General features: G+C 35.3%; 1 protein-coding gene across 5 annotated transcripts; it reads left to right on the plus strand.

Annotated features, from left to right (window-relative positions):
• Positions 1-4214: 4214 nt before the first annotated feature.
• Positions 4215-23139, plus strand: LOC306870962 (cell division cycle-associated protein 2-like). 5 transcript variants are annotated; one of them, XM_079418582.1, is made up of 13 exons: positions 4215-4416; positions 4617-4778; positions 5589-5719; positions 6825-6966; positions 11072-11223; positions 11422-11533; positions 13752-14053; positions 15294-15354; positions 15429-15581; positions 18595-18689; positions 19105-19173; positions 19437-19602; positions 21561-23139. In XM_079418582.1, the coding sequence occupies exons 2-13, from the start codon at positions 4646-4648 to the stop codon at positions 22439-22441; spliced, it is 2397 nt and encodes a 798-aa protein (XP_079274708.1). In that variant the 5' UTR covers positions 4215-4416; positions 4617-4645; the 3' UTR covers positions 22442-23139. The 5 variants fall into 5 exon arrangements, with proteins under 5 accessions (XP_079274708.1, XP_079274707.1, XP_079274710.1 ...); XM_079418581.1 differs by having other exon boundaries at positions 18592-18689; positions 21561-23052; XM_079418584.1 differs by having other exon boundaries at positions 6825-6957; positions 18592-18689; positions 21561-23052.
• Positions 23140-24560: the final 1421 nt, after the last annotated feature.

Here is a 24560-nt window from a genome sequence, read left to right on the forward strand (position 1 = left end):
GGCTACAAGACCATCGTCAAGCAGCTTGGTGAGAAGGTGACAACAGTTGCTGCGATTATTCGCAAATGGAAGAAACATCTCCCTCAGACTGGGGCTCCATGCTAGATCTCACCTCGTGGAGTTTCAGTGATCATGAGAACGGTGAGGAATCAGCCCAGAACTACACGGGAGGATCTTGTCATTGATCTCCAAGAAAACAATTGGTAACACACCTACGCCGTGAAGGACTGAAATCCTGCAGCGCCTGCAAGGTCCCTCTGCTCAAGAAAGCACATGTACAGACCCGTCTGAATTTTGCCAATAATTCAGAGGAGAACTGGGTGAAAGTGTTGTGGTCAGATGAGATCAAAATCCAGCTCTTTGGCATCAACTCAACTCGCCGTGTTTGGAGGAGGAGGAATGCTGCCTATGACCCCAAGAACACCATCCTCACGTCAAACATGGAGGTGGAAACATTATGCTTTGGGGGTGTTTTTCTGCTAAGGGGACAGGACAACTGCACCGCATCAAAGGGATGATGGACAGGGCCAGGGGCCATGTACCGTCAGGGCCAGGGCATTGAAAATGGGTCGTAGATGGGTATTCCAGCATGACAATGACCCACAACACACGGCCAAGGCAACAAAGGAGTGGCTCAAGAAGAAGCACAGTAAGGTCCTGGAGTGGCCTAGCCAGTCTCCAGACCTTCATCCCAGAGAAAATCTGTGGAGGGAGCTGAAGGTTCGAGTTGCCAAACATCAGCCTCGAAACCTTAATGACTTGGAGAGGATCTGCAAAGAGGAGTGGGACAAAATCCCTCCTGAGATGTGTGCAAACCTGGTGGCCAACTACAAGAAACGTCTGACCTCTGTGATTGCCAACAAGGGTTTTGACACCAAGTACTAAGTCATGTTTTGCGAAGGGGTCAAATACTTATTTCACTCATTAAAATGCAAATCAATTTATAACTTTTTTGAAATGCGTTTTTCTGGATTTTGTTGTTGTTATTTTGTCTCTCACTGTTCAAATAAACCCACCATTAAAATTATAGACTGATCATTTCTTTGTCAGCGGGCAAACGTGCAAAATCAGCAGGGGATCAAATACTTTTTTTCCCCCACTATAAATGTTAATCAGTATATGAAACTGTCACCTTGATATTGTTAAAGTAGTCTCTTTGCAATTTTCAAACGGCCTGCCTACCTGCAAAAAGCACTGTACACCAGTCATTTAGCGTACTAAAATCTGTCAAAGCAAAGAAAGTTGACAATCGTAGGCAGCAAACATCAAAGATCAAAGAAGACACCAGACAGTTTCTTCAGACTTAGCTCAATCTCTCACGAAGAAACACCTCCAGTCAAACAGAGCGAGATATTTCAAGATCACACGATTTGTTTCCTTCGAGATGGAGGCTGTTTGCAGTGCCTGAATATCTTAAGGAATAAATTAAGACTGATCAGTTTCGTTTAAAGCAGGTTTTGATCTTGCACTTTGCAACCTATAAACTGTGTCGGTCTCTTTCACATAAACAGATACAAAATGCAAATTTACTGGTTTTAGAGTAACGTGGAAAACTATAATTACAAACTGTCTAAACTACAGAAGCGGGATATAATGTGATTATCGGATCAGCTGTAAAACCCTGCTAACAAGACAAAATTGAGATGTTTGTGTGTGTATTCTAAAGTTAGAGGCAAACTGCTAATAAGAAATCAAAGTGGTGTTCTGCAGCCCAGCTTAATGCTACCACAGGCATCAAAGAATTAATGTGAAAAAACACAAAATCTCAACAATGTTTGACAGAATTGGGGTGCGCGGCGAGAACACGTCAAAGAGATGGTGACTCAGCCATAACTGTCACTGGATCCAAATTAGTGGTTATCAGCGGTGCTTATACAGTGAAAGTCAATCCTAAACCAATTCTCTACTTTACATGATGTGTCAAGCCTTCCTGCAATGCCTGCTTTCACATCACTAACTCACAGACACATCATGTCAATCAGATGTTCTTTGGTACTTTTGGTTTACATTGGTAAGCTGTCGCTATTTTAGCAACTTGGTTGTAAGATTTTCTATGTTAGAGTACAACAAATTCCAACAGGCAATGGAGAACTGGGAGTACAACAAATAAAATAAAATAAAATAAAATAAAATAAAATAAAATAAAATAAAATAAAATAAAATAAAATAAAATAAAATAAAATAAAATAAAATAAAATTAAATTAAATTAAATTTAATTTAATTAAATTAAATGTACTGCTTGTACTGTGTACTGCTTTTACATTTAAGCATTAAAATGATGTGCTTAATTTAATGTAATTTAATTTAATTTAATTTAATTTTATTTAATTTTATTTAATTTTATTTAATTTTATTTAATTTTATTTAATTATTTAATTTAATTTAATTTAATTTAATTTAATTTAATTTTATTTTATTTTATTTTATTTTATTATTATTTTATTATTTTATTTAATTGAATTTTATTATTTAAATTAAATTAAATTAAATTAAATTAAATTAAATTAAATTAAATTAAATAATAAAATAAAATAAAATAAAATAAAATAAAATAAAATAAAATAAAATTAAATTAAATTAAATTAAATTAAATTAAGCACATCATTTTAATGCTTAAATGTGCATGACTTATTTTATTGCAAATTTATATTTTCATTCAAAATTAATTTATGAACTGGGAAATGGTGGGTAGTTGATGGAAAAATGTAAAAAAAATCATAATAAATAAACAAGCTACGAGAATACATTGAAGATAAAACGAGTTTTACCTCTACGATGAACCTTACAAAAAATACTGTGGTGGTACCACGGTACTGAATATTTACCACATCCATCTGGAACTCCAAGGCACTTAAAATAATAACATAGCATTACCATGGTATATATCCAAAAAAACATGGTATTGTGATAGTACAGTATTATGAACAAAAGCGGTATCGCCACAGTGCCAAATCCAGTACATGAATGCATTTCAGGGATCAAAATAATGCATTTGATTTTGTCTATGAAGGATTCATCTCATGCTGTTCTTAAATCTGTGTACTGCTTTTATGTCTCAAGTGACCTTTGCTTGTATTTGTTAATTCCACTTATTTTCAGCGTATTAGCTTTGTTTTTTATGCCACACAGATAATGATGCGGGCAGAGCATAACAAACAAAATCAAAAAGGTCAAATGAACATGAAACAAAAACGCATTTTCATTATTAATGGTATTCATCACTTCAAAAACTCATCAATATGAAATGTCAGTTTACGAGGAAGCATTTATCTGACTGTAGCCTGAAGCATCGTCCTCTATGTCCAGAAACACCTGGGCTCCTCTGGATCCTGTTTGTGGTTTTTCCATTCAGCACAATCAGACCACAGCATCTCCATGCCAAACGCCACTCCATCAGTCTTCCTGATAAACAGGTCAAACACCTCACATATCTGTGAGTCCTGCCAGACCTCAGGGCTTTCTGCTCACTAAATACTGCGCACCCTCCGGCAACTGCTAAAACATGCAGATCACATCACCTGAATAAACTGGAATCAGCAGCATCAATGATGTGTCCATCTACACGCTTAAAAATAAAGGTGCGTAAAGCTACTTCACACCGATGCCATAGAAGAACCATGTTTGGTTCCACAAAGAACCATTCAGTCAAAGAACCATCTCTTTCTACCAGCAGGGGCCAAAGCACACCATCCGAGCCCTTCTGCCCTGAAATATGCCTGCAGAGTTGAACATTGAACTGCTTGCATGTCAGAGAAACTAGAAAAGAGTCTTCATCTGAAAAGATGTTCAATAGCTAACTCTGCACTCTATGATTGGCACAAAGAGACAGCATGCAGAGAAAATTGCTGCTTAACGGGAAAAACATCACTTTAGACATTTCAGCTTGAAAATTGCAAACAGAGTTTTCATTTTGGGGTGAAATATCTTTTAAAAACCTGTATTTAACAGCCTAATATTGTACAGGTATTGTAACAATGTTTATTTATTTTGTTATTACAGTTACATACTGCCTATAACGTCTAGCATATTTACATTTTATTTAGAAATTGTTTCCAAAAAAATATTTTTGCGATATAAATAATTTTTTAAAACGTCTTCATTGACTACATATAATAACGTGATTCAAAGCGCAACAGGCACGTACGGTGAGCATGAATATGATTGGCCGTTTGGAAGCACATGATGCATTTCCTTAAACCCGATTGGCTGATTCATATGAAGAGGGGGTTGGACAGATAGATGCGTCAGAACTAGTGCTTTCTCATGTCCTGAAAGTACGTTACACATAGAAAAACACTTTTAAAATACATATATGTTTTAAAGATTAGTGGCTGTAAAAATAAGTAACGTTATATAATCCAGGAGATTTAGTGTTTTCTTCAGAGCGGAAGGATATTTGCGCCGTTTTAACTGCGGTAAGTTTGAACGCTTCACTAACTTACAATACAAACTATTCGTTTTGATATATTTAACGATGCTTTTCGATATTTAAACAAAGTTATAGTTGTGTTTTTAGTTACACTGCAGTGTAAAACAATTGAGATGTACTCTTTCTGTAAGTAGATGTTCCACATGGCTGTTTATGAAGTAAATCTGATTGTATTTATTTACTCAGATCTCATATCTTATGTACTGGACTCAAGAATGGAGGTCACTGAAGCCATGGACAGCAGAACACCATTGGCAGCCCTGTATTTCAGTGAAGATATCTCCAAACTTACTCCTTCACAGTTTGGTATATCAACAAACAGCTTCTTACCGTCCTCCAAGATTAAAGGTTAACAACAATAAACTGCTTTTACTAATGTTCTTCCTAAAGCATCACTGATTAGTCGTGTCATTCTGAGCTCTTACAATGTGAACATGAACACTTATTACTTATTAAATTGTGTTATTTAGCATGTTTTATTGTATTAAATGGATTTGAAATCAAACTGAAGAAGCTCTGTTAAAGGGATAGTTCACCCAAAATGAAAATTCTGTCATTAATTACTCTCCTCGTGTCGTTCCAAACCCGTAAAACCAATTAGAACACAAATTAAGATAATTCTGATGAATTCCGAGAGCTCTCTGATCACTCTCCCATAGACAGCAAGGATCTTTACACGATCCAGACGGTCCAAAAGATAGTCTATGTGACGTCAGTGGTTAAACTGTAATTTTACGAAGCTACGAGAATACTTTTTGTGTGCAAAGAAAACAAAAACAACTTTATTCAACAATTAATCTCCTCCGTGTCACCCTATAGTGCCATTTTGGAGAGTATCACATACATAAATTCATTATTTTTGTTTTCTTTGCGCACAAAAAGTATTCTTGTAGCTTCGTAAAATTAGAGTTGAACCACTGAAGTCACATGGATTATTTTACTGATCTCCTTGCTATGTTTCTGGACCTTGATCGTGGTGGTATCACTGCCGTCTATGAAGGGTCAGAGAGCTCTCAGAATTCATCAGAAATATCTTAACCTGTGTTCTGAAGATGAACAAAGGTCTTATGGGTTTGAAATGACATGAGGGTGAGTTATTAATGACAGAATTTTCATTTTTGGGTGAACTATCCCTTTAATACTGAGTTTTCTCCTCAGATAAATCCAGAGTTGCTCAACTGAAGGCCAGGAGGAGATCCACGATTGGGGTCCGGGGATCTCCAGAAACAAACTCTCTCATCTGCTTCAGAGCCAAACAAGCTGCAAAAACTCCTCCACGAACACCTCAGGTATGGATGCTGTAACACAGCTGATTTTGCTTTAGGACACAGATTTTTTACATTGGACATCAAGTGGTGACCCAAGAGTGTTTATCAAACAAAATGAATTGTAATGCATTTAAACATTAAAGGAAAAGTTCACCCAAAAATTAAAATTTACTCACCTGAGGCCATCCAAGAGAAAGATTAGGTTTTTTTCATCACTGGAAGAGATTTGGAGACATTTAGTGAATGGGTGCCCTGTAAACTAGAGTCCAAACAGCTGATAAAAAACATCACAATAATCTACAAGTAATCCAGACAATCAATTAACGTCTTGTGAAGTGACATTTAAATTTGCTTCAGGCCATAATATGCGTCCATTATCAATAATAATGCATCCTCCAGTGAAAAAGTCCATCCCCTGTTGTCCTCACACATCATATTTGTTTAGAACCCATTTCTTGTTAAGGGTTCTTGATCTGTGTATATTTCTCCTCTGCTTCAGACAAAGACAGCTTTTTGACTGGAGAAAGCAATATTATAGATAGAGGACTTATATTTTACCCTGAAGCAAAAGTTCAAAGTTAAAAATGGCTTAATTATGAATTTGCTTTTTACAAACATGCAGTTTTCCACACAAGATGTTAACTGATGGACTGGAGTGGTGTGGATTATTGTGATGTTTTTATCAGCTGTTTGGACTCTCATTCTGACGGCACCCATTCACTGCAGAGCATCCATTACTGAGACACTGATGCAGAGACACATTTCTACAAACCTGATGAAGAAATAAACTCATCCTAATCTTGGGTGGCCTGAGGGTCATTCTTAGGTTAACTGTCTGTTTAATATTGCTGTGAACTACACCCGAGTACACAATTATCTTCACGTTAATTTTGTGAATGCAAATATGATTTACCAGCCTAACCCATGGAAATTGTTCTAGTAAGCCATATTACCAAGTGACAGTAGATGCACAGCCTTTGATGTCAACATTTACAGATATGAGCCTATTTAATTTGCTCTCCAAAATGCATGATAAAATAGCTATTTGCATTTAGCATTGCTTTATGGTGATGATGAAGGCTGTTTGTATTTTTCAGTTGTGACTTTGTGCTCTGTCCTCATGAAGCTTTTGCAGGGGAGTCCATTTCTTTCACGCTGTGACTCTCTGAAGAAGAAGATGGCTGCTTTCCAGTGTCTGATGGAGGAGGACGAAGAGAAGGATGAACAGAAGAGTGATAAAAGCACTTTGGCTAAAGATTGTAAGAACGGTCAGTCTCTCCTCAAAATGCTGACTGCTGCCAGCACAAAAACAGAATGTCTTTTAGATGCAGTCTTGTAGGACCAGATGAAATTGAAGTAATTAAGAGAATGTCATACTGTCATTGCTTGCCATTTCCAGATAATAGAACTTATTCAGAATAAGCAGGCACCATAATAAATTTGACGCAGTTTGATTTCTTCCATTGATCCCAGTTAGAGCGCTGCAGGATGATGTGCAGAATAAATCAACTGATGATTATGAGTCTTAAAATAAACACGTTCACATTTCAGAGAGCTTTCAGTGTTAATGAAAAAGATTGAAAAAGCATATCCTTTCTTTCAGTTAGACTAATCTGTGATCATTTCAGGTTTTGACGTTATGAATATTTTAAGTGTAAACAAGACATTTGAGTGATGACAGCATAGTTATTTCAATACATCGCAAAAAAAATGAATTTGTACTAAAGAGGTGGCACAGAAGAACATAAAAGTGGCTTGTAGGTACATTTAATGAGGCTCAGAGGTGGCATGAGTGCAGTTAAATTCATGTTGAGATTAATGTTTTAAATATAAAATGTTGAATGTAAAATATTAAATGATTTAACTGAAATTATACTTTAAATATGAAACTAAAACCACCAGCAGGTGGCGGCATGTCACTGGTTTTATCACTGAATCATTCATTCAATTGATTTGTTGGAACGGCTGATTCATTCAGGAATGAAGCAAGTGACTGTTTATGAATGGGTAATCATGAATCACTGACTCACTACATTCATTTAAACACGGTTCATTCATGAATGAAACACCGCTGTTTGCGCTTTTAGAGATGTGTAGCAGCTCAGCTGTTACTTAATTTGGAACTATTTTCCTTGATGAAATGGCACAAAATACAGGTGCATCTCAGAAAATTTGAATATGGTGAAAAAGTTCATTTTTTCTTGTAACTTATTTCAAAAAGTGAAACTTTCATGTATTTTAGATTCATTACATGTAAAACATGTCAAAAGTTTTTATTTTTTTATTTTGATGATTAGAGCTTACAGCTCATGAAAGTCAAAAATCAGTATCTCAAAATATTATTTGAGTTTTAATTAATGACCATCTCTACAGTATAAATTCAGGGTATCTCTTGTTCTTTGAAACCACAATAATAGAGAAGACTGCTGACTTGGCAATGATCCAGAAGATGAACATTGACGCCCTCCACAAAGAGAGTAAGTCACAGAGGGTCATTACTGAAAGCTGTGGCTGTTTACAGAGTGCTGTATCAAAGCATATTAAATGCAAAGTTGACTGGAAGGTAGAATTTGGGGAGGAAAAGGTGCACAAGCAACAGGGATGACCGCAAGCTTGAGAATACTGTCAAGCAAAGCTGATTCAAACACTTGTGAGAGCTTCAGAAGGAGTGGACTGAAGCTGGAGTCAGTGCATCAAGAGTCTCCACGCTCAGACGTCTTCAGGAAAAGGGCTACCAAGCCACTTCTGAACCAGAGACAACGTCAGAAGCGTCTTACCTGGGCTGTGGAGAAAAAGAACTGGACTGTTGCTCAGTGCTCCAAAGTCCTCTTTTCAGATAAAAGTAAATTTTGCTTTTCATTTGGAAATCAAGGTCTGGAGGAAGACTGGAGAGGCACAGAATCCAAGCTGCTTGAAGTCCAGTGTGAAGTTTCCACAGTCAGTGATGATTTGGGCTGCATGTCATCTGCTGGTGTTGGTCCACTGTGTTTTATCCAAAGTCAATGCAGCCGTCTACCAGGAGATTTTGGAACACTTTATGCTTCCATCTGCTGACAAGCTTTATGGAGATGCTGATTTCCTTTTCCAGCAGGACTTTAGCACCTGCCCACACTGCCAAAACCACTTCCAAGTGCTTTGCTGACCATGATATTACTGTGCTTGATTGACCAGCCAACATGCCTGACCTGAACCCCATATGGAATCTATGGGATATTTTCAAGAGAAAAATGAGAAACAGTCGATCCGACAATACAGACGAGCTGAAGTCTCAATAGTGCCTCTGCAGCAGAGCCACAGGCTGATCTCATGCCATTCCTCACTGATGCTGGAGTTTGTGCTAAATGAGCACAAGTATTGAGTGCATAAATGAACATACTTTAAAGAACTTGAACTTTTCTGCTTTGCAAATCCTTTTTTTGATTGATCTCAGGAAATATTCTAATATTTTGAGATACTGATTACAGTAGTTATATTCAGACAACGTAAGTCACTTAATATTCACATCTTGTTTATTGAGTTGTTGTATTAAATCAATGTTATTCTCAGTTTATCGTGATCTGTGGGCTCACAGAAAATGCTCGCGCGAGTGAGATCTTTCGCTTTAAATGAGCAAGACTCAAAAGCATGTGCAAATGATGCATTGCGTCATCTGTCATCGTGGTATAAGCACAGAACCTTCGGGAATGAGTAGAATTATTATTAACAGCTGCAATTCAAGTCCTGCTCTGTGTTCTCTTCTAATTACTCGACTGTGAATAATGTGAGCGGCGTCACTGTCAGTGTTGCCAACTCATTTTCAGAGAAAGTTGCTAAAGGAAGGTCAATTTGTTGCTAAATGACGTTGTGATGTCATTGCATAATCACGATGCAAAATCTCAGCAAAAATATATATTTTACACTGCAAAAGATGATTTTCTTCCTTAGTATTTTTGACTAGTTTTTTATTATAAATATCTACAAATTCTGGAATTAAGATCCGTTTACTTGAAAAGTAAAATGATTTCTGTAAATGTTTTCTGAAATTTTGTTAGTTTTTGCTTTAAACAAGCTAAATATCTGCCAATGGTGTAAGAAATAATCTTGTTTACCCTTTGAATTAAGATCATTTTTCCTACCCCATTGGGAGATATTTTTGCTTGTTTTAAGCAAAAACTAACAAAATTGGGATAATATTTTCAGAAAACAAGACAAAATATCTTGCCATTTTACTGAAGTAAATGCATCCTGGTTCAAGAATTTTTAGATATTTATTAAGAAAATAATTTTTTGCCGTGTATTAATTTAGATTTGTTTGTAAAATAATATGCATATTATAATATAAATAACTATTTTTAAATTCATTGTATTAGTAAACACTAACACATTTATGAATTATTACAATTTAAGTTTTTTTAATAGCTACTAAACTAGTAATACTACACATTCTCAACAATTATGCTTTAAGCAGTGTATTAGTACTTAATTAGTAAGCTCTACACTGTAAAAGTCTGTAAAAATAGGGCACAATCTACTACGTTAATATGAAATAATTTTCCGTATTGGTGTTTTCAGGTTACAGGGTGATGGATAATGTCCTGAAAAATTACTAGTATCTTTTCCATTTTTCTTACAGAGTACTAACTGATCAACTATCGCAGGTGCAAGCTACTAACAGTAGTGTATCATAAATGAACAATTATTATTGTTATTAAATTGAACAATTGCAAATAGCAGCTAAATTAATTCACGTGATGCGTGTACTGCTAGGTATCTTTGGTTTCCTCTTTTTGTGTAATTTTGAAGGAAAATGTGTCACTTAATCAAAAGTTGCCAAATACATTTTTTAAATTGCTAAATTTGTTGCTAGCTGCTTTTGGAAGGAAAAAGTTGCTAGGGTAGTCTGAAAATTGCTAAATTTAGCAACAAAATTGCTGGTCACTGTGATGTTACAGAAGCTGCAACCATGGTGGGGATGATTTTTGGTGTGGCGGCCCGCCACGGCTGAATGAATGTAGCGGAAACACTGGTTAACCTTGAAGACTGGATGCTTTTTTTTTTTATATAGCACTGAAAGTCCCCTGAAATATGAACACATTTAAGTTTATGAGCAACTGTATTTCTTTTTGTATGTTAGATGTGGAGCTCTGTCTTTCATGTTGTGCTTTAACTAGGATAAATGATGGACTCAAATCATTAGAAGCAATCTTTAGTTCTGCAGAGTTTTCTCTGCATGGCTTTTATGTATTTTAGTCCGCTACTGTTGAGAACAATTAGCAATTGCTGATTCACTTCAGTTTTAAAATCAGCACAGATGAATTATGTACTTATGTAGCATGATCCATAATTTCTATAAGAGTCACAAGTCATCTCTTTCTGCTATTGTCTGTCTTGCAGGAAAGGAGAACACGCTGACTATGCATAGCCCACCCACTTCGATGACGCCTCCTCCGTCTAAGAAACGCTGCCGGGCCCCACTGAGGGAGTGTGAGGGCAAGATTACTGAGACGCTCCCCTACCCCACCTTCACAACACAACAGGAGCAAGGGGTAAACAAATCAGCTTTTAACGTGTGTCATGTTGGATATCTGTTTCTGTAGTTTATCATCTGCTAAATTGCTATTAACAGATAAAGTGGTACAGGCAAAGTGCAACCAATGGATAACATGCTAACTTTGTGGTCCACTTAAGTTGTCTGGTGGTGTTCTTGTAGTCAGCGTTGTTCTTTTGTTTTTATATGGTTATAGTTGAAATGCTTTGAGTCTCAAAGCCAGAGGCCTCTTTCAGAATTGGATTCGGATGCAAAGAATGAGCTTCTGTCTTTACCCATGCTGTCAAAACCAGACATTAAGCCGGCAGGTAAGGGAACTCTGAGTGCTTGAAAATGTTTTGAAATTTTAAAAGCCCATATCCTACTCAGGGCTTGCTAAATTTCTAAATCTCTGGTAGCCCTTCGGGCAGGTACTCTTCAGATTTTGGTAGCCCGAATATTAATTTAAACTAGCCCAAATAAAATAAAGACCATAAATGTCAATCAAAAACATTTTCAATACACAAATATCAAAGAAAGAGTTTTATTTGACTATTTACAAGGTATTTGCAGAATTCTTAAAAATCTATTTAAGGCAATTTGAAAAATTATTTGTTATACCATTTAACGTATTTAAGACTGTCTAAGGCCTTAAAAAGTCTTCAGTTTAGTTGGATCAAATTTAAGGACCTGTGGGAGCAATGTTCCTCTAATGTTTTTCTTTCTGAGCAAAACTTTTCTCTATTTTGTGGTCATTTCTGTCACCTGAGCAAAAGCATTCTTTACACCAGACCTGTACAGCACACACAAAACAGTGTGTAACTTTGAACTTTAATGAGCTATTTATATTTGATTTGACCCTTGATGTAACTAAATGATGTATATTTTATGTTATCTGAGAAAACCTGTTTACTGAACAATACTCTGCAGTTCAAAAGATTGGATCAATGATGTTTCTAAAGAAGTTTCTTACGCTCATCAAGGCTGTATCTATTTGATAAAACTGAATATTACTTCACAAAATAATATTGTGAAATATTATTGCAATTTCAAATAAATGTTTCTATTTTAATATACTTTAAAATGTAATTAATTCCTGTGAAGCAAAGCAGTATTTTCAGAGTCACGTGATCCTTTAGAAATCACTCTAATATACTGATTTATAATCAATGCTGGAAACACTTGTACTGCTTTTTTATTTTATTATACTGTATTTTTTGGGACCTGAGATATTTAAAAAAAAAAAAAAGTTAAAAAGAACAGTGTTTAGTCAAAATAGAGATTTTGTTTCAATATAAACTATTCAAAAGTTTGGGGTCAGAATTTTTGTTTTCTTTTTTAAAGATACTTTAAAAAAGTTTAAAGAAAGTTAAACTTTATTCAGCAAGGATGTGTTAAATAGGATCAAATTGATAGTAAAGACTTCTATTGTTAGAAAATATTTCTATTTTGAATAAATGCTGTTCTTTTAAACTTTAGATGTAGAAACATATATATATAATGTGTGTGTTATAGTGCTGTCAAACAATTAATCTCATCCAAAGTTTTTGTTTATAGCAGTGTTACTCATTGCGTGGCTCGCCAAGCTATATATTGTGGCTCGCATGGCAGTAAATAATAAGATGATATGATCATGCAGTCAATACAGATATTTCATAAAAACATTAAAAACAAGCAGGGCTATAACATAACCCATTAAAAAACTCACACCAGGTCTAAACCGGACGCGAGTTGCGTGATCCGACAAAAGACAACAGAACCCATCTGAAGCCCGTTGATGTTGTCTACACTGCACTTGGCTGGTTAGATAATAGATACATGATGGGGTAGTATAGAAAAAAAATAACTTAAGGCCTTCCCAACATTAAGGTAATCCTGCTTTTTTAAAATCATCTTGTCCTAGTTACAAATTTGACTGCTAAATGATCAAAAATGATAGCCCCTTTTGTATTGTATTGCATTACATATCAGGGATGACAGCTTGATAAAAAGACATGCTATTTATGACTGGATGTAACTTTTTATAGTTATATAACGTGTTAAGTGTCTCTCCGGTTGACTTTGCCCATGAAAAAATATAGTGAGGACCACTGGTTTATAGGATGTGTATAAAGAGACACACATGCAGTATATATTTGAAAGTATTTACATGTATATCTTTATATTCATATAATATGTATAATATATTTAATATATAAGCATAACATATTTTTCTTAACTATATATGTGTGTATTTATATGTACATAATATACACAGTACACACCCATTCTGTAAACAAAGACTTTTATTTTGGATGCAATTAATCGTTTGACAGCATTAAATATATATAAATATATATATATATATATATATATATATATATAAATCAAATATACATCTACTGTGGAGAGATTTTGGGTTCTGAAAGTTTGTTTCATAGCACATTAAACTCTTACTTAAGAAAGAGATTTGATGATAAAACATAAATGACCCTTTTAACCATTTGTTTATTAATGGTTGATTTTGTTTCAAGTCCTAAACTCATGAAATCTTTCTTCTTCTTCTAGATGAGAACGTGGTATCTTCTGTATGCAAGAAGCGTGTTCGTTTTGGGGCTCCGCTCTCTCCAGAGTTCTTTGACAAAACTCTCCCTCCCAGTACCCCACTACAGAGAGGAGGCACCCCAAAGTGTCCTCTGTCATCTACGGGCCCTAAACTCTCTCTGCTGAAGACCCCTCAACGCAATGATCCTCTTCCCCAACCTGACTTCAGTAGTCCTCAAAGCAATGGAGCTTCTCCTGTCCTGGTTATTGACAGGCACAATGCTGGACTGGTGTATAGTGATGAAGTATTTGAAGAGATCGAGAAGGTGTGACACTTACCAGCATCTACAAAAGAGCTTTCCATTGATGTATGGTTTGTTATGATAGGACAATATTTGTCTGAGATACAACTATTTGAAAATCTGGAATCTGAGGGAGCAAAAAAATCTAAATATTGAGAAAATCACCTTTAAAGTTGTTCAAATGAAGTTCTTAGCAATGCATATTACTAATCAAAAATTATGTTTTGATATTTTTTTTTTTGTTTGGTAGAAAATTTACTAAATATCTTCATAGTAGGGCTGGGCAATTTGGCAAAAATTAAACAATTTTTTTTTTTTTTTGAATTTTAACTAGTTAAAGTAAGAATAAGTAACTTTTTCTTTACTAACCCTCTAGTTAAAGAAAATTCTATTCCGAGTGCAGCACACATGAAGCTCTCAACATGATGTAATGTTAAACAAATCACTTGTTAAATATCTTTGCAGAAAAGATGCATGAACTACAACTATATATAGTACAAACTTGTCTTATACATATTATGTGTTCAGAAATAATACAAGGAAATGCTTTTATAAAATCTCAAAAGTCAAGGTAATTCAAATTCAGAATGACTGAAGATATAACACCAGTAGACGACTATTAACTATAAATGTTCGGTAAAAACAACAGCAGCTTTCAGCCGGCCACCATGATGCAAACATGAAATATCAGACATACAGCAGTAGTTCTTTACAGATTTGTTTTTTTATTATTCGATTGCACTGCTTTTCCTATTTTCTTCTGTGTAAACATGGAACACGCAGTGTTTTTAGAGTGATCTCATGGATGAGATGCCGTTCTAAAAGCACTGCGCTCAAGTTAAAAGAAGTACACATCGCATCTGTCAACACTAAAGTGCATTCTGTGTGAATGGCCTTGGCGCTATATTTATGGTGCTTCACAGAGCGGTTAATCACGTGCGGTTGGATCGCTCTTTTCTGTTATCACCGGCATATTGTCAAAGTGTCTAATTCTAACATTTGGTCATTTCTACTCAAAATCCTGATTCCTCGATTTCTAAAAAAAAAAAAAAAAAAATCGGCAAAACATTAAATTCAGCCCTACTTCATAGAACAGGATCTTTACTTATATCCTAAAAGAATATACCCGTGCTACTTATGACTGGTTTTGTGGTCCAGGGTCACATATCATTGTCTTGTGGTTTTAGTTTGTAATTACAGACTGCTCTATAAAGCTTTGTGTTGGTGGTGAGTTTTTGTGGCTTTCTTCTATCCATCTTCTCAGATCAGTTTTCCCAGTATGGAGGACGAGTCTCCCTCATACAGATCTTCTGAGGACTGCAAAGGTGAGTTGTGAAACAAGGAAAGGTTTTGGAGAAAGTTTCTCTTCTGTATTCTAATCGTGTATCTAAAACTGTAGATGCACTCTCTGCTGAGGACCCAGGGCAGCCCCAGGCTGAAGATGCTGAAGTTATGAACGCTGCTTTTCAACAGGAAGAGGATGTACCATTAAATTCACAGACGGAGGAAAAACTACCATGTCCCACTGGTGATCAGCCACTGGCTCTCTCCGGTGAGTTCAACTTTCTTCCACTTTTTGTAGCACTCTCTCTTTCTTGCTCTCAGTAAATCAGGTTTTATTTCTCTGCTGAAAGTTTTAAGCAAAATAGAATGAAGATTACAAGAGTTAAATGGAGAAAAATAAGTTAGTTCATTTAAATTTGCAACAAACTACTTTAAGCACCAAGGGCCTGTAAAATGGGAGTGGGGCTGGATGGAGGGTCAAGTACTTGTGCACTAGTGAGTTAAGTTTATCTATTTTTTATGTCTATTTTTTCTAGTGCTGTCAAACAATTAATCGCATCCAAAAGAAAAGTTTTTGTTTTCATAATATTTGTGTGTATACTGTGTATATTTATTATGTATATATAAATGCACACATGCATATTACATTTCTGAAACACCATGTTATGTTCATATATTAACTATTAATATATAATTATATGAATATAAATATCGACATGTAAATATTAAAAAAAATATATATATATACTGTATGTGTGTGTGTGTGTAATATATATACATATACACACACACATACATGCATACACACACACACACAATAAATATACACAGTAGGGTTGTCATGATACCATAAAAATGTCTTGCGATACTATACCAGCTGAAGTATCACGATAACATGCAGTATTGTGTTAGTTTATAATTCAATTCTACAAAATGAATCACTTTCATGAATAGATGTAAATGAAAACCCAATATTTTCTCTGAATATTTAATGTGATTTATACATTTAGACTGTATTTATAATTGCATAAATAATGTTATGAGATTAATGTTTTAAATACTAAATTCTGAATATAGAAATATGTTGGAATATAATGTAATATGCCTACTTTTAGATGAGAAAACGGCCAGCAAGTGGCAGAAGTTCATGATTGAATCACTGAGTCATTCAAACGATTCTTTCAAAACGTCTGAATCCTTCAGGAACGAATCAAATGACTGTTTTTATGAACGGCTCAGTGAATCAGTGATTCGTCCAAGCCAACGCGGATTTGGATTCGAACCCAAAAACGGCACTCTTGCTCGTGTCATATTGCCGAACTGTCAGGAGCAAGTTAGCAGCATGTATGTTAAAACATAACATTATAAATGAAAAAAAAAAAATATATATATATATATATATATATATATATATATATATATATATATATATATATATATGATTGATAAGAACCAAATGCAAAGCCGCTATGTTGATGAATGGAATTGCACTTGTGATCACAAAGATGCTTCCAGAAACAAACTATTATTCTAGAAGTGATCAAATGAATAAAACTGCGAGAATACTTTCTTGTAAGATATTATGATGTTGAATAAGTGATGCTTGAGCTGCTGTTTTTTTAAATGACATCAGACCCTTTCTTCTGATAAACTGCAGCATGAACAAGAGCAACTTCTCATTGCAAACTGAACTGAAGCGTCGGGAAACACTCCATATCATATAAAGCATATACACACTATACTACACAGAGCACAGCAGAAAGACATTTGGCAATCAACTTGTAATGTTTCTGCTGGCATGCATGTTCAAATGAACGTTTTAAACCGTGTTCCTGCCGTGCAAACAACTTATCTTACTAAACTACCGTATGGACGATACTACCGTTTTAAAAATGCAATGGCACCGTGGGTATTTTTAAGCTTTAGTATCACGAGAAACCCTAATACACAGTACAAACACTCATGTTATGTGCAAAAACCTTTATTTTGGATGCGATTAATCGTTTGACAGCACTCATTTTTTCCAGGTTTTGTTTTAGCAATTTCTTGAATATTTTTAGTGATGGTGCGTTACACAAACTGAAGTCAAAGACTCAACTCCTCAGAGGATTGTAGCACACTGTTAACATGGTAAAGTGTATTTGAGAAGTTGCATCTCTAGATTCACCCCCTTTAAATCACATCCATCAAAACACTGCTTTTATTACAAATCAGCCAGCTTCTTGTGTGGATTTTGATCCTTTTGTGCAATTAGATATTTGTCCTATAATAGTGTGTGTGTGTGTGTGTGTGTATTAAATGCATCTGATACATAGAAAACATAAGACCTGTTTTATATATAAAACAGGTCTTATGTTTTCTATATATCTGATGCATTTCATATTATGTATGAAATGCTTCTGATCAGTGCTTTGTGGACATGACCCAGTTTCTGCAGGTCTTAGAAAGTCTTAATTAGTCTTAATTAAAAGGGTCTTAAATCAGAACAAAGTCTTCATAATTCATGGCGTTAATATTGCATGCATTGCTGAAAAGTTAATTAGAAAAAAGCTATCCTCCTCAGTATTTTTCTTGTTTTCCAATACTAATTTCTAAACATCCTTAAATCGATATATTTACTTAAGATGCAAAATGAGGATAAGTCTTTCTAAAATTGTATCAAAATTAAGTGAATTTATGCTTAAAACGACAACATTGTGTGCACCCTGGAAATGTACATTTAGAGAACGTATTGTGTTTGATTTATTTTACATTTACTTTAGTTTTCTTTACTCTTCTAAAGCATTACCTTTATAAAACCTGCAGAAACCCTGTATGCAAGTCTTCATTAAGAGCAACTAGTTATTCAGACAGCCCACCTTCTAACTTGTATGAGTGTAAACGTTATAAAACAAGATGTGTACTTTGTTATTGTGTCTTGTGGAGTGCAAGTGAAAGTGCATTGTCAAATAGCTTCCTCAGGGCACTACTAAATTAGTTCATGGATAAATGAAGAGTTCAGATGCAAAAGCCTCTAAGTATGTCTGACGTTTTTCTTTCAAATGAGCATTTCTTTCTGGCTACTATGCATATGTTTCTATGTAAGTCCTGGTACTTCTGAATGTGTTGAGGGCGGCTGGGGTTGAGCACATTTGAAGTGAAAGTTCTTGATGAACATATACTATGTGTGGAGCGCATTCACTCAGTATCGTGTTATCATTTGTGACCAAGATGGCTTTTGCATTTGAACACTTAATTTATTTGTGTTCATAACATCCAGCTTAATGTTTCCTTGTCAGCAGTAGAGGATGACCAGGAGCCTTCTGCCAGCTCTGGACAGACACGTTCATGTAACTCCAGCACTGAACCAGCTCGCTCTCGCGGTAGGAAAAGAAAGGTGAGGACTCATATCTGCAAATCCCCTCTTTTAAACTTTATGATGGATCAGATCGAAGCACAGATTCAGCTATTACCCTTTTTTGGGGGTATTTTATCTCTCAGAGGAGTTTGTGACAGACCTGTGTTTTGTTTCAAAATATTTTTGTGCAAAAAAAATATATATTTTGTATGTTGATACATGCATTGTGTGTGTGTGTGTGAGTTATTTTATTATTTGTATTATGGGTCAAATATTTCATCTTTTATTATACTTTACTTTTTTACATTTTACCTAAAATGTAAGTCCTAAAACTTGATTTCTAGGTTAGAAATCCCAGATTTAAGTGTGCGTTCAGGCTTTTATTGAATAGCATCAAAAGACTGACAAAGATATAATTTCAGTCATCCGGCTCTGTTCTGTTCTTCTGTTTCAGCAACCAGGGGAGACTGAGCCCGAGAAGAGGAGAAGCTCGCGTACGGCTGCAACTTCAGGAAAGATGAAGGTGTGAAGCTTTGGAAGTGCATTTATGCTTTATACTTTAGAAGTCGAGCTGACGTGATGAGTTTTGGTGAACGGGGCTTTTTAAGCTCTGATTATTAACGCTGGCATCAAACTGACACTGAGCCTGAAATAAGAACACTAATGTGACTTGGACGTTTGATATATAAATAGCATGCTGCGTGATTTCATACGTCTAGAGCCTTTGAGCACATTTGTGTGAACTCTGTCCATGTTCCTCACTGCAGCTTGTTTTCTTGCTTTCAGAAACCGTCAGGAGTAAAAAGACGATTTGGTAACAAGGAGGTGGATCGTTCTCTGTATGGGAAAAGAGACTATGCCTCAAAAAACCCTCTTCTCAGCCCCATATTTGAGACGACGTCTACCAGTCTCAACAGCACGCCAACACTGGCTCAATCAGGAAAACAAATAGGTACCTTCTCCAAGCCTTTCATTAATGACTCACCCACTTGGCGAGTGATTTGTTTTTTATATATATATCTTATAGGTTTTAACTAAGTTGAAGCTCAAATTCTGCTTACAGAGTAAATGTTGAACACCATTCCTTATAAAGTATTTCTTTTTTTCTGAAGATCTGCCCACTGTGAGTCTGAATGGACTGATTAATGTAATGAGGTGATTTGGATGTAGTGATAAAAGACCTTCGTGTCTTTGGTATGACTTCTTTTTTTTTTTCTTGAAAACTTGATATTTTTTAACAGATTCTGCCTGATTTTTGCTATAGAATGAAAGAATATTGTGACAGGGGCTATTAAGCTCCAGAAAGCACTGTTATGCTATATTCCAAGGCATTATTTGCTCAAACAAATTGTCTCTAGGTTTGATATCATTGATGCCCAACACCTTTAGTTTTTTTAGTCACTTGATCATTCATATGTCACTACCTTTCAAAAGTTTAGGGCCAGTAAGATTTTTGTTATTTATTTTTCTTCCAAAGAAATTAATAACATTGTAAATGTCTTTACTGTCATTTTTGATCATTTTAATGCATCCTTGTTGAATAAGTTTACAAAATGCTGTTCATTAAACTTTCTAATCATTAAAGAATAATCAGTTTTCACAAAAAAAAATATTTTCAACACTGATAACAATTAGAAAAATAAGCATATTAAAACAATTTCTAGAGAATCATGTGTCACTGCAAGTTCAGCTTTGCCATCACAGGAATAAATGTCTTTTTCATCAAAGAATTGTTGCTTTAGTGAGAATAAGAGACTTCTTTTGAAATGATCAAATCTCCTTGACTCCAACCTTTTGAGCAGTATTGTGTGTATATATAGGAATGCTTTGAGTGAATAATGTTACACTTCTGACCATTCCTCCTACAAAGTCATCGTGTTGCATTAGTTTTGGAATATCGCACACTAGTTGCACCGTCTAATTTTACAGTGTTTCGTTGTTTTCGGTAACACTTTACAATAAGGTGTCATTAGTTAATGTATTAACTAATATGAACAATACATTTATTACACTATTTATTAATGTTAGTTAATAAAAATAGTTGTTCATTATTTGTTAGTTCACAGTGCATTAATGTTAACAAGCACAACTTGTGATTTTAATAATGCATTAGTAAATGCTGAAATTAACATTAAGATTAATAAATGCTGTAGAAGTATTGTTCATTCTTAACTAATGAACCTTATTGTAAAGCGTTGTCATGTTTTTTTTGTCCTTTTAGAAGCTTGAAAGCAGTGTTATATGCTTTCATTGTATGGAAAAAGTATCTTTCAAAATATTTCTATTTGTGTTGCATGGAAGAATGGGTCGTATGAATTTGGAATGACACGAGGGTAAAATAAATGAGGACCGAATTAAATGGATTTCATCAAGGTCTCTGAAACTGAGGTTCTGAATGCATTTGTGAACTTGGAGCACAAAACCAGCCACAAGCGCCCATTTTTTTTTTTTAAATTGAGTAAATTAATAAATAATATTTCCATTGATGTATGGTTTGTTATGATCGGACAATATACGTCTGAGATACAACTATCTGAAAATCTGGAATCTGAGGGAGCAAAAAAATCTAAATATTGAGAAAATCTCCTTTAAAGTTGTTCAAATGAAGTTCTTAGCAATGCATATTACTAATCAAAAATAAAGTTTTGATATATTTACGGTAGGAAATGTTCTAAATATCTTCATGGAACATGATCTTTACTTAATATCCTAATGATTTTTGGCATTAAAGAGAAATGTATAATTTTGTCCCATACAATGTATTGTTGGCTATTGCTACAAATATAGCTGTGCTACTGATGACTGCTTTTGTGCTGCAGGGTCACATATTGCAATCTAGAGTTGGTAACACAACTACATTATGCTGGTGTTTTAAACATTTAATGTAAAAGTATTACTCTTCCAACGCAGATGGAGAGCAAGACTGCATTCAGACTCCCAGCGTTCCCCATAGCATGACCATTCATCCCATGGTAAGTCTGGATGCTGCCTGTACACGGACCAATGAAAACCAGCAGACCTTGAGCTCCACTGTGGATGTGACTTGTGTGGAAGCCTCAGTTGGTGCTCAGGATCCTGCAGAAAGAGGAACTTCGGCGTCTAAGGCTTTCAAAGCCAAACGTGATTCAGGGAGACCCGTGCGCAAACGCCGTAGCTCAGGCGCAGCCAAAAGAAAAGCGCTTGGCGGTCCAGCTATTAGCTTCAAAACTGGGGAACAAGATCCTGAGAGCCAAAAGCCACCTGAATGTGCCTCGGTGAACCAAGACAGTCCTGATAGACCAGTGCATCATAAAACAGAGTGCTCTGAGAACCAAGAAACTGAGACTTTAATAAGCTGCATGGTGCCAAATAGAGACTCCTTGAACATTGAGAGCTTGAAGCAGAAGACGCCAAGTAATAAAAAACATGGACGGGTCCAAAAGGCACTGAAAAGCCCTCGTGGAAAGCTTAATGTTGTGGTAGAGGACGTAGTTGAGAGCGCTCAGTCAGAGCGAGTTACTGATGAGAGCAACACTGGACCCACAGAGCCTAGTTTGGCTCCCTGGCAGCAGGAGGATTTCAACATCGACGACATCCTGAAACCTGTGGCAAAGAGTCGAGGTTCTGTGCGACGCAGCCTGAGGAACCGGAGGAGCGTGGACCTCCAGGCTGTGGGTCTGGCTTGGGTGGATCACACCTCTCCGGAGCTGAGTAAAGCGAGCCGGAGGAAGACGCGGGGAAGACTCAGCGGAGTATCTGATCCACTTCTCTCTCAGGCCTCTGAGGAACCAGCTCCAAACTTCAGAGAGTAACTCATCTCAATCGTCTGTGTGTCAGTTAGCTGTTTATTTACTGTCAAAGGAGCTTCTGATAAAATACTGCTCTCTTCTTTTATGTAATGTTTTACATTTCCTTTTTTATAGCATCTTAGTGTTGGATGAAACCTGTTCTTAAGAAGATTGTATTATTGTTAATTACTTCTACTCATTAAATCTTCTCTTGGGTGAATGAATTGCTGTTTGCAGATGATTTTTCTGTGGTAATCTCATATTATTTGACATAAATGGCAATCCCAGTTTGCTTGGACAGTGGTTTTTGTTTTATTATTTTAAATTTGCCTACTTCTCAGTTCAGTGCTACAATACACTATTTGCATCCAAACCTTCAAGTTTTCCGTTGGCATTGTTTGTCATTCACTGTGCTTAGGCAAGAAATTATAGGGCCTGCTTGAAATATTTCATGGATGATTATCATATTTGAGCCCGTCTATATTTTGCATAGAAAATGTTTTTTTAGTGTATGCTGTGATTTATTTTGACCGTCAAGCACATTGTCTTGTTACCGTAATGCATCTAGTCAAACTGTTTGATTCTCATTATCCTCATTACTAATATACTGTAATTACTTGCATTAAAACAGTATTTAATGCATAAAAACAAGCAGTACAGTATAATTACTGACGTCATGTACGTTTCACAGCTGTTTATCTCATTTAAATATCTCATTTCTTAATTAGTCATTTATAAAGAAAATATTTATGAATTACTATATAAATTATTTGATGTATGTGTATATATTATATATATATATTAGTGCTGTCAAATGATTAATCGCATACAAAAAGTGTGTTCTGTGTATATTTATTATGTATATATAAATACACACTCATACAGTATATATTATGAAAATATTAACATGTCTATATATATATATAATTTATATTAGAAATAAATGCATTTAATATATACAAATAACATATTTCTCTGAAATATATACTGTATGGATGTGTGTTTACATATGCATCATAACGTGAACAAACTTTATTTTTTGGATGCGATTAATTGTTTGACAGCACTAATATATATACATGTGTGTGTGTATATATATATATATATGTACACAAACAAACAGACTCTAATGCTTTTTATAGAAAATAGTGTTTTTATTAATTTCTCAACTTTATGAATTATAATGAAATATGTTTATGTATTTATATTTTGGCTAGGTAATATGTTCCAGACATGCTGTTGTCAGGTTTCTGAAGTCACTCGCAGGAATCACATACTCTTGCTGTAATTGCAGTCAGTCGTTACTCTCGTTTTGGAGTAAGAGCAACATCCTGAAATGCAAGTGAAATTCTCTCGGTAGTTTAATCTGCCACTCTTCACAGTTGTGCATTGCACCTGTAATTGCTGCGAAAGAGCCGACTGTGTTTAAAGCTAATGGAAAATTCAAAGAGGAAATGTCTACAGAATGGAGCACAATAGGAGTTCAAAAGAACTATTTATTTACAATTATATTTACTCTACGATTTCAGTGTCCCACAAAACTGTCAATACGTATAAACGACCTGGAAATAATTACTCCAGCCATCTGCACCAGTCTCCATTCAGCACATTATGTTTTATGTGAATCAATCCTCAGCAGAGCTGCTGTAGTGCATCCATGGGAGAAATAGCACTGCAACAGCCTTTAAATATTTATGTCCTGTAGTCAGTCTGCAATTTCAGTTTCACAGATCCAGAGGCATTATTTCAACATGGACTTACACCTGTGCTGTACCTGATCAGTGGTTTATGACCAATTGTTCTTCTCCCAATGCAGCTTAAGATTTGTTTTTTTATTGATATTTAGTTGGAAGGCCCTAAAATGACATTTCATGCTGGCTCTGGCTAGACAGTTTTATTATAGAAATAACACTGCCATCTAGTGGAAGTAGGCCTTCACATGCTCAAACAGACCTTACACACTTTATTGTATTCATCTACCAGACGAAAAAACAACAAAAGGTTGCGTGTTTTGATGGCTGAATATAATTTTTCCCAAATTGAGAATAAGGAGCTTCACTTTATATGAGTGACCACTCCAAGAGTTTGATTTATTACTTGCCTCAAGTTGTTCCAAACCTTTATGAATTTCTTCTGTAGAGCA

Source organism: Barbus barbus (assembly GCF_936440315.1).
Source record: "Barbus barbus genome assembly, chromosome: 6".
NCBI lineage: Eukaryota > Metazoa > Chordata > Actinopteri > Cypriniformes > Cyprinidae > Barbus > Barbus barbus.

What these genes read in the sequence shown, in the direction of transcription:
- LOC306870962 (XM_079418581.1), top strand. Translation starts at nt 4,646, where the DNA reads ATGGAGGTCACTGAAGCCATGGACAGCAGAACACCATTGGCAGCCCTG. An exon ending in ACCGTCCTCCAAGATTAAAG is followed by an intron (nt 4,779 to 5,588) that starts GTTAACAACAAT and finishes TTTTCTCCTCAG; the next exon opens with ATAAATCCAGAGTTGCTCAA. An exon ending in ATCTTCTGAGGACTGCAAAG is followed by an intron (nt 15,355 to 15,428) that starts GTGAGTTGTGAA and finishes CTAAAACTGTAG; the next exon opens with ATGCACTCTCTGCTGAGGAC.